The 12,362-nt window shown below is 49.0% G+C and overlaps 1 protein-coding gene across 8 annotated transcripts in view; it reads left to right on the top strand.

Annotated features, from left to right (window-relative positions):
• The window catches only part of Mbp (myelin basic protein), a 109,862-nt gene that overhangs the window by 92,882 nt on the left and 4,618 nt on the right, over nucleotides 1-12,362 (top strand). For 3 of the 8 annotated variants that reach the window (XM_048419605.3, XM_048419602.3, XM_085676359.2), the window contains 4 exons: nucleotides 5,279-5,380; nucleotides 7,235-7,270; nucleotides 7,672-7,704; nucleotides 11,151-11,273. In XM_048419605.3, coding sequence (XP_048275562.1) covers nucleotides 5,279-5,380; nucleotides 7,235-7,270; nucleotides 7,672-7,704; nucleotides 11,151-11,273 — 294 coding nt within the window. The remainder of the gene's footprint in view (nucleotides 1-5,278; nucleotides 5,381-7,234; nucleotides 7,271-7,671; nucleotides 7,705-11,150; nucleotides 11,274-12,362) is intronic. The other 5 variants (XM_048419606.3, XM_048419604.3, XM_048419610.3 and 2 more) reach the window with 3 other exon arrangements.

The following is a 12,362-nucleotide window of genomic DNA, read 5'->3' as shown; positions in this document are numbered from 1 at the left end:
CCATTCAGATTCCCGGAGTCATTGCTAGCCAACACTGGCCTTGGCCCTGTGGCCCTTCTTACTGGTGGTGATCTGACCCTGTTACAATACCTGTTGGGAACCCACAGGGAGGATGTGCTGCTGGAGACAGGCTGGGCACAGACAGAGACTGCAGTCTTGGGGAACAACAATAAAACATTCAGTATGGGCTCCGCACTCAGCCTTCGTGAACACAGCAAAGCATGTATAGCCCATAATGAACTAAGAGACAAAAGTCCTTTCTCCCAAAGATGCCAGCTCACCAGATTGCCCATCACCAGTGCTCTCAGAAAATATGGAATATTCCTACATGAAATATAGAGTGGGTCCCTATAATAAATCGCATTTTGACAAAGATTCAGCGACAACTCAATGGAAAAATGGGGATCTTTTCAACAAGCGGTCTTGGGACAACTGGACACCTACCTGCCAACCACCACCAACAGCAGAAGGTTCCTCAACTCAACCCTCATCTTGTGTAAAAGTCACCTGAAACTGAATCATAAATCTCTACGAACGCCAGAGAATTCCAAAAATCTTAAACAAAAGCATAGGAAACACTCTTCTTGATCGGGGTAGAAAAGGGTTTCCTAGACCTAACATTAAAACTGGCTCATCAAGAAAATAGGCAGATTAGACCCCATCAAAGCTCAATGCTGTTTGCGTGAACACTGTTAGCAGTGTGCACAGACAAGCCACAGATCGGGAGAAAATATTTGTATTTTTGTGGAATGTGAAAGTAGAGCCATGGTCCTGGAGGCTGGAGAGAGAAAGGCCAGGGCTTGCCTAGGATAGAGTCTGCTAAAGTAGGAAGGGTTGAGTGGGCTGCATGATGGATGCATAGTTGCTACTGAACTGTATATTTAGAAATGGCTAAAATGCAACCCCTTGTCCTCTGCATTTGAAGAACTCAGATACAGCCCTGGTCTGGCCCCAGCCCAGGATGTTGCTACTCTGGCAACTAGGGTGGTCTCTTGGCTTTCGCTGTACTCACCACAAAGCCAGGTCTAGATTGGGGTATGTCCCAAGGCGTGACATCACTGGAGATCCGCCACCCTTTGTGTTCCTTTGCAACTGTGCTTCAGGACCATGCTGCACATGAGGAAGCCAGGGCCTGGTCGACCCAGCACCTGCCAAGGGTTTCTCGGGTTCTGACATCCGGCCCTGGAGGGTGTGACTAGTGGGTCCTGTGACTAGCTCCTTCTGCACACTGTGGTAGGAGGAGGACTTTGCTCCTGCGCTCCTTCCTCTCTCTAGCTGCTGAGTGCCACCATGGTAATCCAACAGCACCCTGGGGCCCACACAGATCTGTTTTTTTCTGATGAAAGAGTAAAACCTAGATGAAGGCATGAGGCGCAGAAAACCAGGAAGGATTGCCCAGCGTGGCAATACTTTGCAGCTAAAAGGTGCTGCCCGGGTCGGGAGGCAGTGACATAGGTGGAGGGGAGGCCATTCTAACGGACTAAGCGAGACTGGCATGGAAGGAAAGCTCCAGAGTGGAAGCTGAGATCCAGGCTGCCTCCCCACGGAGGTTCTGGTGGGAAAACTCACAGGACAGAATGATGGCTCCGTGCATGCTGTTACATGGCCTTGTTTTGTTTTCTAAACTAACATATAGCAAAACGGACTTGCTTGGTATAAAGTTCTATATGTTTTAACAGATTGATAAACTTGTATAGCTACTACCACAAAGGCATATCAACCTAAACCCATCCCCCCTTCCTTGAGTAGTCAAAACTCCCCCTTTCTCTCATCTCCTAGCTACAGCAACCCCTGCTCTAGCCTCCCTCACCGCGGGATAGACTTTTCGGGGCTGGCACAGGAAAAGATGAAATAGGTAAAATCTTTTTGAATGGATCCTGCCATTAAGCCTGACTTAGAGATGTCTTGGTGTTATTATGTGTTTCGAAATATTGTTTGTTCCATTGCTAATTAGCATTCCACTGACTGAGTATACCGCAGTGTGTTCATTCTCTTGATGAAGAACACTTGAGTTGTTTATAGTTTGCAGGGATGAAAATGTTCTACAGAACTTCATGTACAGGCTTTGAGTGAGTATAAGTTCTTCATTTAAGATCTAAATTATTTTCTTTCAAATTAGTGATCAGTACATTCATTTAAACATCTCTTTCAAAAATACAGTATTTCTCTTTCATCCTTCCAAGCTTGAGATGGGATTGCAGGGCCATCCAGTCAATATGCAGCTGCTGCTGGGATCGCAGGCCATCCAGTCAATATGCAGCTGCTGCTGGGATCGCAGGCCATCCAGTCAATATGCAGCTCCCGCTGGGATTGCAGGGCCATCCAGTCAATATGCAGCTGCTGCTGGGATCGCAGGCCATCCAGTCAATGTGCAGCTGCTGCTGGGATTGCAGGCCATCCAGTCAATATGCAGCTGTTGCTGCAAGAAACTGCCGAGTTGTTTTTCCCAGGGACTGCACTAGTTTCGTATTCCTATGGCAACGCGTGGGAGTTCCAGTTGCTCCCTGTACCAGTCAACACTTGGTATTGTCAGTATTTTTTCTTAGTTATCTGAACAGGTGGGTAGTCACATGTCATGGCTCCTGTTTGCATGTTCTTGACGGTTGTTGGTATTGAGCAGTTACTGTTCACGTCTCAGCTGTTTTCCACACATCTTTGGTGAAATGTTTCTGGAAGTATTTTGTTCAGTTTTTAATCAGTTTATTTTCTTATTGCTGAGTTTTGAAGGTTTAGTGTTTTTTTTAAAAAAAACATATTTTGTGTTTAATTATTTTTCTCATATGTGATTTGCAAATACATTCTTCCAGTCTGTCATTTGTATGTTCGGGCTCCTGAGAGTGCTCATGTAAACAGTGGTGAGCTTTCATGGGGTCTGATTTACCTATTTTCTTGATGAATCAGCTCTTGATGTCATATCTAGGAAACCTTGCTTGATTACTATAAACTATGTAATAAATCTCAAAAGTAAAACCATGTGATTTGGGTAGTTTCTATATTTTTACAGTGGTTTAGCTATTTTGATTCTTTTGCATTATCATTTAGGTCAAGATTAGTTTGTCAGTACCTAAACAAAACTCTACTGGCAATTGCATTAAATAGATAGATAGAGCTGACATCTCTACTGTTTGGGTCTTCCAATCCATGAATATAAAATGTCTCTCTACTTAACTCTTCTTTGGTCTTTTTTCTAGTTTCTAGACTAATGAATCCCTACATGGAGCTACCATGCTTTGTTTTAGGGTGCCAGGGGCTGATCCCAGAGCCTTGGTAGGAAAGTATTCTACTGCTGTGATACAGCTCAGGCCAAATTCTGTAAATGCTTTGTCTGGTCCTTTTCTGTCACTAGGTCTGGCGGCATTTAAATTTTGTGTTTGTGTTTATCTGTTTGCTGCTATTATATAGAAATATGATTGCCTAAATATCTTTTGATTCAAAAAGTCTGCAGATATAATATAGCAAAGCAGATATAATTACATTGCTGCTCAAATTATCTGTGGGACAGTGTAGGTCCAAAACCTCAAGCCATCATCCTGGCCTTCTCGATGTATATGCTAGCCATATGCATGACCCCTAGCATATAGATTGATTCATGGTTAGGTTCAATATTAAGATCAGAGATCTGTGCAAGCCACAGCAGTCACCCATAGCAGATGGCTTGCACGGTCCATTCCCTGCTTTATCATGGACAGCCTGACTCCAGCTTTCATAGCTCTAAGGGGTTTGGGTAGCCTGGGAAGCTCAGGCCCCTTCCAGCTGCTACAGAAGAGCGAATGGCATCCTGTATCCATAGCAGGGCACTGGACACACGTATTGCGAAAAGGAATGAACCTTAACAGTTTGCAGGGTGTGAGCTGGCTGTCAGGGTGGAAACAGCAGGAGGGGAGAGGAAGAGCATTTAGAAAGTGCCAGCTGGAGGTGGGCTGGGAACGTGGAGCATGGCCGTGAAGAGTGAGGAGGTTCAGTACATTGTCATTGGGAAGCAGTGAACGTTGGTCTTTATGTAAGAGAAAGAGGGGAGAGGGAGGGCAAGGACTATGTCAAAGGTCTGTCGATGTCAGAAGTGGGTGGACAGGGTCGAGGTGACTGGGAAGAAGCAGCCCCCCGATGTGCAGAAACACACAGCTAGGATCACATAGCTACAGTGTTCTGTCTGATGCTGTCTATCGTGAAGGCTGTGGAGTGGACACGTGTCCGTGCCCTCAGGGCACACGACGTGGAAGGCGAAGCTGTGCTGGCTGTTCAGTTCATCACAGTCAGGCTCGTGGCACAACGGGCACAGAGAAATGCTGAGCATTTGGCAACTCCAGCTATCACCCATGGAGTCATGCCCATCACCCACACCCTCATAAGAGCCAGAGAAGCAGTTCATGGCTTTCTAGTGGCAAACAGCTCGAGGGGGCTCTCCCAATCCATATACAGAGAGACGGGATGCTGCTGGGGACCGGACTGCCTAGCTGTGGCCTCTGCAGACAGGCCTCTCTCAGACACACACACACACACACACACACACACACCCGTTGTTATTCTTGCTGCTGGCTGGAGGAGGTTCCTCCAGGCCCAAAGGTGATCCCGCGATTGTGCTGGGAGCTGCAGAGGAGAGACGGGGCACCATGTGCCGTCTCCTCCGGAACTATGATTTTCTGAGAACTGTAGTGTTGTGAAGTCTCCCTGCTGGCTTCTTCCCGAGGGTATCTGGCTACATGGAGACTCTTCCTGTGTCACTGTGCGTGTTCACTGGGCTGAGCACTGAGTGGCAGCCAGGAGGACAGCAGCAGGCAAAAGCAGAGCCGTTCAGTCTCCCCGCCGAGCTTGTGCTCTGTCACTGCCCCTGTGCTTGCTGGAGTGTCTCGCTGGATCTATCCACTGTCCCGGAACCTTGCGGTTCTGTGGACTATGAACATTCGGGTCAGATGGACACACAGCAGGTATTGTTCTTTACTTGCGTCTTACTCGAGGTCGGAAAGTGTCAGTTGCTCATCGGCAGACTCAGCCCTGGTGACCTGAGGCAGAGGCTAGCTCATGATGCCACTGCTCCAAAGCTAATGAACAGACTACCTCCGCCCATGATGGCTTCAGAAACAGAGGGCGGCCACCTAGCAAGCTGCGGTTGCACCACCACGTCTCCTCCGCCTAAGCCCCATGCCTAACTCAGGTGTCTGCCGACACACCAGCATCTTCCCCATCACCGGGAAGCACAGAGTGGGAGCCCACCTTCCTCAGGACGGACCTGGCCCAGTTATGACCTTGTCATCCTAAGTGGCATGCTTCTCTCTTTCAGGACTCACACACAAGAACTACCCACTATGGCTCCCTGCCCCAGAAGTCGCAGCACGGCCGGACCCAAGATGAAAACCCAGTAGTCCACTTCTTCAAGAACATTGTAAGTGACCATGCACGAGGGGACCGGAAAAGCCTCAAAGGAAAGGTTGCCGGATCCAAGACAGTCCTTAGCTTGCCTGTGGTTTCCTGGAATCCTTCTCAGGGCGCAGCTGACCTGTGGGACACCACCCTCAGTAGGAACTTGGTTAGAAGGATTCCAGGTCCCAAAGGGCACTCTTAGCTGCGTCGGGCATGAAGCAAACCATGTATTCTAATAAAAATTCAATATTCCTGAAACCAGACAGCCAGTTGATGCTAAGTAGACCCTGAGAAGGGACAGTGATGGGAATAGGCGTTGCCCAGGATGATTGATGGGCAAAGAAATGCAGGGTGTTTTAGGCCAGCAAGACTGCTCTGTGTGGCATGTAATATAGGACACAGGACACAGGACATTTGCCTATACACATAGGATGCACAGCACATAGGGTGATGTTATCCAACTGATAACGATAATAGCAATGCCCCAGTGTTTGTTATAATATGTTGCATTATATGATGCTAAATAGCAGAAAGTAAGCAGATGGGCATACTATGAGTGTAGGAGAAATGTGTGATTTCATTGCAATTTCTGTGCAAATATAAACTCTTCTACAGAACCAATATCTTAGTTAGCTTTCTATTGTTATGATAAGACACCACGACCAAGGCAACTTATAAAAGAAGGAGTTTATTCTAGGCTTATAGGTCAGAGGGTGAGTTGGTGATCATTATGGCAGGGAGCAGGGCATCAGGCAGGCAGGCACGGTGCTGGGACAGTAGCTGAGAGATCATATCTTGAGACATAACCATGAAGCAGAGAGGTGGGGAGGGGGAGATAGAAATAGGTGGATGATAAATAGGTAGATGATAGATAGATAGATAGATAGATAGATAGATAGATAGATAGATAGAGCAATAAACAGGAATGACCCACCCCAGGAACACACCTTTTTCAACAAGGCCACATCTGCCAATCCTTCCTAAACAGTTCCACCAACTGGGGAAGAAGCACTTACATATGAGCCTATGGGGGTCATTCTCATTCAAAGCACCACAATAAAGTTTATGAAAAACTAACGATGAGGGCCTGGGTAGATGGCGCACTCATTAAGAGAGCATCCTCCCTGTCTTAGGTATGTTTTCCATTGCTGTGATAAAACACCACCGCCAAAGGCAACTTAGGGAGGAAAGGGTTTCTTTTGCTTATGCTTCTGTAGCACGGTCCATCATGGATGGAAGTCAGAGCAGGAACCTGGAGGCAGAAACTGAAGCAGAAGCCGCAAAAGAATGCTGCTGACTGACTTGCTCAGCCTGCTTTCTTACGCACCCCAGGACCGCCTCCTCAGGGATGGCCCCACCCACAATAGCCTGGGCCTTCCCACATCAATGATTAATTAAGAAAATGCACTATAGATGTGCTTACAGGCAAATCTTATGGAGGGATTTTCTCAATTGGCAGTCCCTCTGGTGACATAAGTGACTCTATCTTGAGACATAAATGATTCTATCAAGTTGACATAAAACTAACCAGCAACCCTGATCTTGCAAAGGATCTAAGTTCAATCCCTATCATCCATGTTGGGTGGCTCATAGCTGCCTATAACTCCAGTGCACCGCCATGGCCTCTATGGGCCCCTGCGCTCACATGGACAAGCATACATAGAGACACTTTAAAATGAGGCATTATGTTGGAGATATTGGTGGGTGCAGCACGTCCAGCCCCAGGAAGGGCATGATACAGAGGCGTGCGTTAGCTTCTTATGCCCAATAGACTGAAGCCACGTCTGTAGATGTGAACTAGTGGGTCCCTCTGAGAAAGAGTGGGACCACCTTCAGGAGGGTGAGCCACTGCAGCCCACACCTCTCTGTCTTCCAGGTGACGCCGCGCACACCGCCTCCATCCCAAGGAAAGGTAAGACCTTATACGTTCTGATCCATTGTCAGCCAATACAGATAATTACTTAGAAATTAAAACTGTGTTCTGAATAGAACTGGACTCAGGGCTCCCTAAATCCACTCCAGTCTTGCTCCCAGAGTTTCCCAGTGGGACACAGCAGCATCCAGTCTCCAGCTATGTATACGAGGCCAGTGCATCACTGCACTGTTCTCCTGAGCCAGGATCCACCACATTCCGGTCTTGGAGCTTCAGGTGGCCTTGCCAACCCCTGGATCTGGCGCACTGAAGAGAGCCTGGTCCCACTGAGGGGAGGCATGCCATTTTGGTGTTGCTGTTGGTTTCAGGACTTTGCCCCGGGTGATCATCACTACATCGTCACTGTTTCTTTCGTCACTGTTTCTTTCTCTTCCCCACAGGGGAGAGGCCTGTCCCTCAGCAGATTTAGCTGGGTAGGTGATGACCGCATTTCCCCTGCTTCCTCCTCCTCTGCAGCCTGCATAGCCCTCTGACCTCTAAGTTCTTTCGGAACCTTAACACTTGCCTTCTCTTTCCTAGCCAGCCCAGCTCACCAACCGCAGTGGACAGGCTGTTTTCTGTTCCAGGGCAGGAACAAAGCCTTTCGGCATGGATTGCTGCCAGGCTGAGATCCAAGCCCTACCAGCCCAAAACCTCCTCCCAACAAGGGTTCTGGGTGCCTTCTCAGGGAAGAGGGACTATATCACACTGTAGAAAATCCCTAATTCCTCTTCAGTGACTGTGTTGGGGGAAAAGAGCCCAGCAGACCAAACACAGAACGATGCTGGCCACCCCTTAAGACAGTACTGCAGATCCAAAGGAAGAGATGATAAATTCTGTTGTTTAGTTTCTAATACCCCCTTTCCCTGTTAATGCAGGAGATTTGGAGTTTTGTTTGTGTGTTAGCAGTGCCTAACACGGAGATAATAAACTGCCAAGAAAGATTCCTTCGGGATTTTAGATTTTAAGATACACGAGCAAAGTTTCCATGAAGATTTTAACTGGGTGAATGGCTTGGCTTCTAAACATCAGCAACACTTGATGTCTATGCCGATTTAAAATGCTTACTGATAAATCCTAACCAAATATATTGACCCCAGCTGCTAGCAGATACTAGATACGGCTCTTATCCTTGTAAACAGCTTAATTCTCAGAGCTCCACGGATACACAAACACCAGCCTGTTAGCCAGAGGGGGTGGGGTGAGAGGTTTTTGTCAGGGAACAGTGGGTACAAAGGCCATCTGTGCCAGCCAAACAATACACAAGAGAACGGTTTAAAGGGCGAGAGACAGAGAGATGAGAAAGAGAGAGGGAGACAGAAGAAAGAGGTGGGGTAGAAACAACAGTAGGAAGAAGCCGGGCAGTAGAGCGTGGGGCACACACCTGCAAGGCCAGTACTCAGTAGGCAGAGGCAGGAGGACTCCTGAAAGATCAAAGTGAGCCTATATAGTGGGGGCCACAGAGTTGCCCAGTCTCAAAATAAAATCAAATACAATAAAATGAAGAGAGGGAGATGTGCAAGAGGAAGGATTACTTGAAAGACAGGAGACTCTGGCGACTGCCTCATTCCAGCGCTTTCTCACACTGAGCCGTGAACCGCTCACTGGAACATTCTATGTAAATGCACATTGGACCTGATTCTTTTTCTCACAAGGTAAATCTTCAAAACTGATGATGAGGTAGGCGTCTACCTAGATCCATTCACAACCTCTTTTTGTTTTTAACCGTCTGTGCCATCAAGAGACAAAAATGATGTTGAAGGATGACATATGATTCTTCCCAGGATTCTTACTTTAGCTAATGCTGTTCATGTCTTAATTCTCTAGGTGTGGGTTGCCACGGCATTATGCAAAGACTGGGTGTGAGGGGGTGGGAGGAGGACACTTCATTCTGGTTCTGGGGAGGTCCTTTGACCCACCGGCGCACAGGTATCTCTGCATTCTCTAGTTTTGGTCTCTCCAGGACACTGTAGGTCTCTCCTTGTCCAATGTTCTTCCAGGTTTTCGTTGTTTCCAGGATGGCCTTCTTGTCTGGTGCTTTCAGGAACTCCGTCTGGCTTGCTCATGTCTCTGTTGTATGTACCCTGTAATGTCTAGGCTTTCCAAGATGAAAGTGTCTGGGACAGTCCACATTACTCATCTGAAAGTTCAGCTGAATTCAGGTCTCAGAAGCTCTTGGCTTGGGGGAAAGCCATATCCTGGAACAAAAGGACTCAGCATTCACTCAGAAAAGTCTGTGTGTTTGCCACTTAGCTGACTGCGTGTTTGGTGCTACGCTCCCCAAATGCCACAGCCCTTCCAAGTGGCTTGCAGGAGTTCAGGGTGCACAAGTGGCTCTGACTGGCCCTGAGGACCCAGCTTAGACCTTTCCACTTGTCCTTACCTCATCAGACCACCTGTAACCAAAACAGACCCCTGGCAGCCAGGGAGCACCACTGTCTGTCCCAAACACAAGCTAAAGGGAGGGAATTTTTGTTTTGCTTTGTTTTTGAGACAGGATTTCTCTGTGTAACAGCCCTAGCTGTCCTGAAGCTAGCTCTTGTACATCAAACTGGCCTTGAACTCACAGAGATCCTCCTGCCTCTGCTTCCTGAGTGCTGGGATTAAAGGCAAGAGAGCGCAATTTACTTAAGTACCAGTAATAGGGGTCAATGTCAAGTCATACGGTCTGGGTCCTAACTTCCTGCCCCAAGCCAGCCTACTTAGAAGTTCCTGGGATCTTTTTGATCCCGGCCACAGCACATCTAAGATGGTGGGTAGCTGGATTGCAGCTCAAGATCCTTCTAGCCTAATGAGCTTCTGTGAATCAGTAAGGCTAATACACTGAGGCCCAAGGCTGCTTCTGATGCTGGAGCTGTTAGCAGTTACCAGGTTAGCTACAACAGCTGGTTTGCCAGTTCCTCTGGTCAAAACCCAAAGCAAAGTCTTGAGCCCTACCCTTGAGGCCAACTTCTGCAAGGCAGGCAGAGTCTTCCTCCGGGATTGCACACTGAAGCTGGGTGAAGACCTTACCCGGAAGGGTGCTATCATCTCTCGAGCTGGGACCCAGAGAGTCTTGTATGTCCGTCATCACTGTCCACTACTGCATCCCACAGGGGGTGATCATCTCCACAGAGTGAGAGGCAGGAAGGGGTGCCTGTCCTCCTTAGTGGCCAGTTCCATAGGACGAAAGTGCAAAGGTGGGCACTTTGACTGTCCATCCTGTGAAGGAAAGAGCAGCACTAACCCCACTGTGCAGGAAACTGGGCTCACAGAGGCTCCCACACCTGCCCGAGGTCACCCACCTCCCAAGTGGGAGGAGCCGCTACCAGGTACAGCTTGCTTTCTGCACAGTGTCAGCATCCCAGATAGGAGCCTGAATCTAGGTATCACTAAGGTCATCCTAGAGAGGCTGCCCTGGACCAGCGACTGGGAGATCAGTCTTTTACTGCAGGGAAGGTAAATCTCAGAGTCCAGAGAGTCCTCCCTCTCCCGGGCCACAGAAACAGCAGAACACCGGTAAGAAGAATTTAACCTGTGTAAGACTAGCAGACATGAACTTTAGCGCCAGGCACAGGGTGACCCTCCAGGACCCTGGGCTCCAGCACCTTTGCGCGCCTTCTGGAGATGTGCTTTCTTCACTGATGAGGGTGGAGGCCCTTGACGGGAATTTGAGAGATGTTTGTCTTTTTCTCGCAAATTCGACCTGGACAGAGTTCCGCAACTGCCCGTAAAATTGGGTGTTTGTGTCGCGCGCGCGCGCGGAAGGCAGAGCACCACCTGGTCCCTGCTGCTCAGGCTCCTGAGTGACTCACCAGTGCCCCCTGGTGGCTCATGTCCTCCTGGGTAGGCCCTGGTGGCAGCCACGAGCGGGAGACTGAGCTCTGGTCTTTTCTTGCAGGGGGCCGAGGGGCAGAAGCCAGGATTTGGCTACGGAGGCAGAGCTTCCGACTATAAATCGGCTCACAAGGGATTCAAGGGGGCCTACGACGCCCAGGGCACGCTTTCCAAAATCTTTAAGCTGGTAATGTAACATTTCTACCATGGGGAAACACTTGGGCACCTCTGTGGGAAGTGGGGGCCTAGAACCACGCTCTGTGGCTCTGTGTTCACTGTGCCCCACTCCTCCAGGCAAAACCGTGACCCCAGAGAGATGCCAGGGGTCAGGAAGAGTGTTAAGGAAAGATGAACTCCAGAAACCTCAGCTAAGCTCAAGCAAGGGTTCAGTCACCTTCTGCACCCACCACTTGCCCTCTCTTGTTCTTAGCCAACATAGCTCTGCCTTCCTTCTCGGTTTCCTAGGAAATTAATGTGGAGTCAAGAGCCTGTTAAAGGCTGCTGCTGTGTGATGTGCAGGCATTCCCCAGGCCTCTCAGTGAGCCCATAAGGTGCCTCTTTTTTCCCTAGAGGTCAAAGTCAGGTGGGCCACTAACCTGGGTCCCCAACCAAGGGCCTAGGTAGGAATGAGAGGCACCTGTATGTGGAAATGACTCATAGGCGCCCCCGCGGGGGCCGGCTTACTAAAATCACTCCAGGAGACCCGGGAAGACCCAGGAAGGGGCTGCATAGGTACCAGAATCATACGGACCCAGGGATAGATGCCAGAACCATTGTTTGTTAGTTTGTGGCCTCCGCTCCTGACTGTTCTGAGAGATAATTTCCTCATCCGTGGTGCCCATTTACATCATATCTGCTGAGGTGGCGGTGAAGGTCCTGGCAAGTGTCAAGTCACCAGGAGCTGGTCTACAAAGCAGTGCTGGCCTTGTGCAGAGAATCTCCCTGTGTAGTTGTAAAAGGGCTACCTGGAGGGGAAGGTCAGAGCTCAGAGGCGTCCTGTGTCCTCCCCAGGGAGGAACATGGGTGCCCAGACCAGGCTTTGACTCTGAACCACGTCCCAGTGTCCCCTAATGAGCCGAGCGGTGGTGGCGCACGCCTTTAATCCCAGCACTAGGGAGGCAGAGGCAGGCGGATCTCTGTGAGTTTGAGACCAGCCTAGTCTGCAAGAGCTAGTTGCGGACAGGTTCCAAAGCTACAGACAAACCCTGTCTCGGGAAAACAACACAAAAAGAAACAACCTAATGAAAACTACCCCTTTCAACAAATCTCTGGCACT

This window comes from Myodes glareolus, chromosome 13 (assembly GCF_982192425.1).
Source record: "Myodes glareolus chromosome 13, mMyoGla1.1, whole genome shotgun sequence".
Taxonomy (NCBI): Eukaryota; Metazoa; Chordata; class Mammalia; order Rodentia; family Cricetidae; genus Myodes; species Myodes glareolus.
The sequence above is the reverse complement of the archived record's forward strand: the minus strand, read 5'-3'. Positions and strand labels throughout refer to the sequence as shown.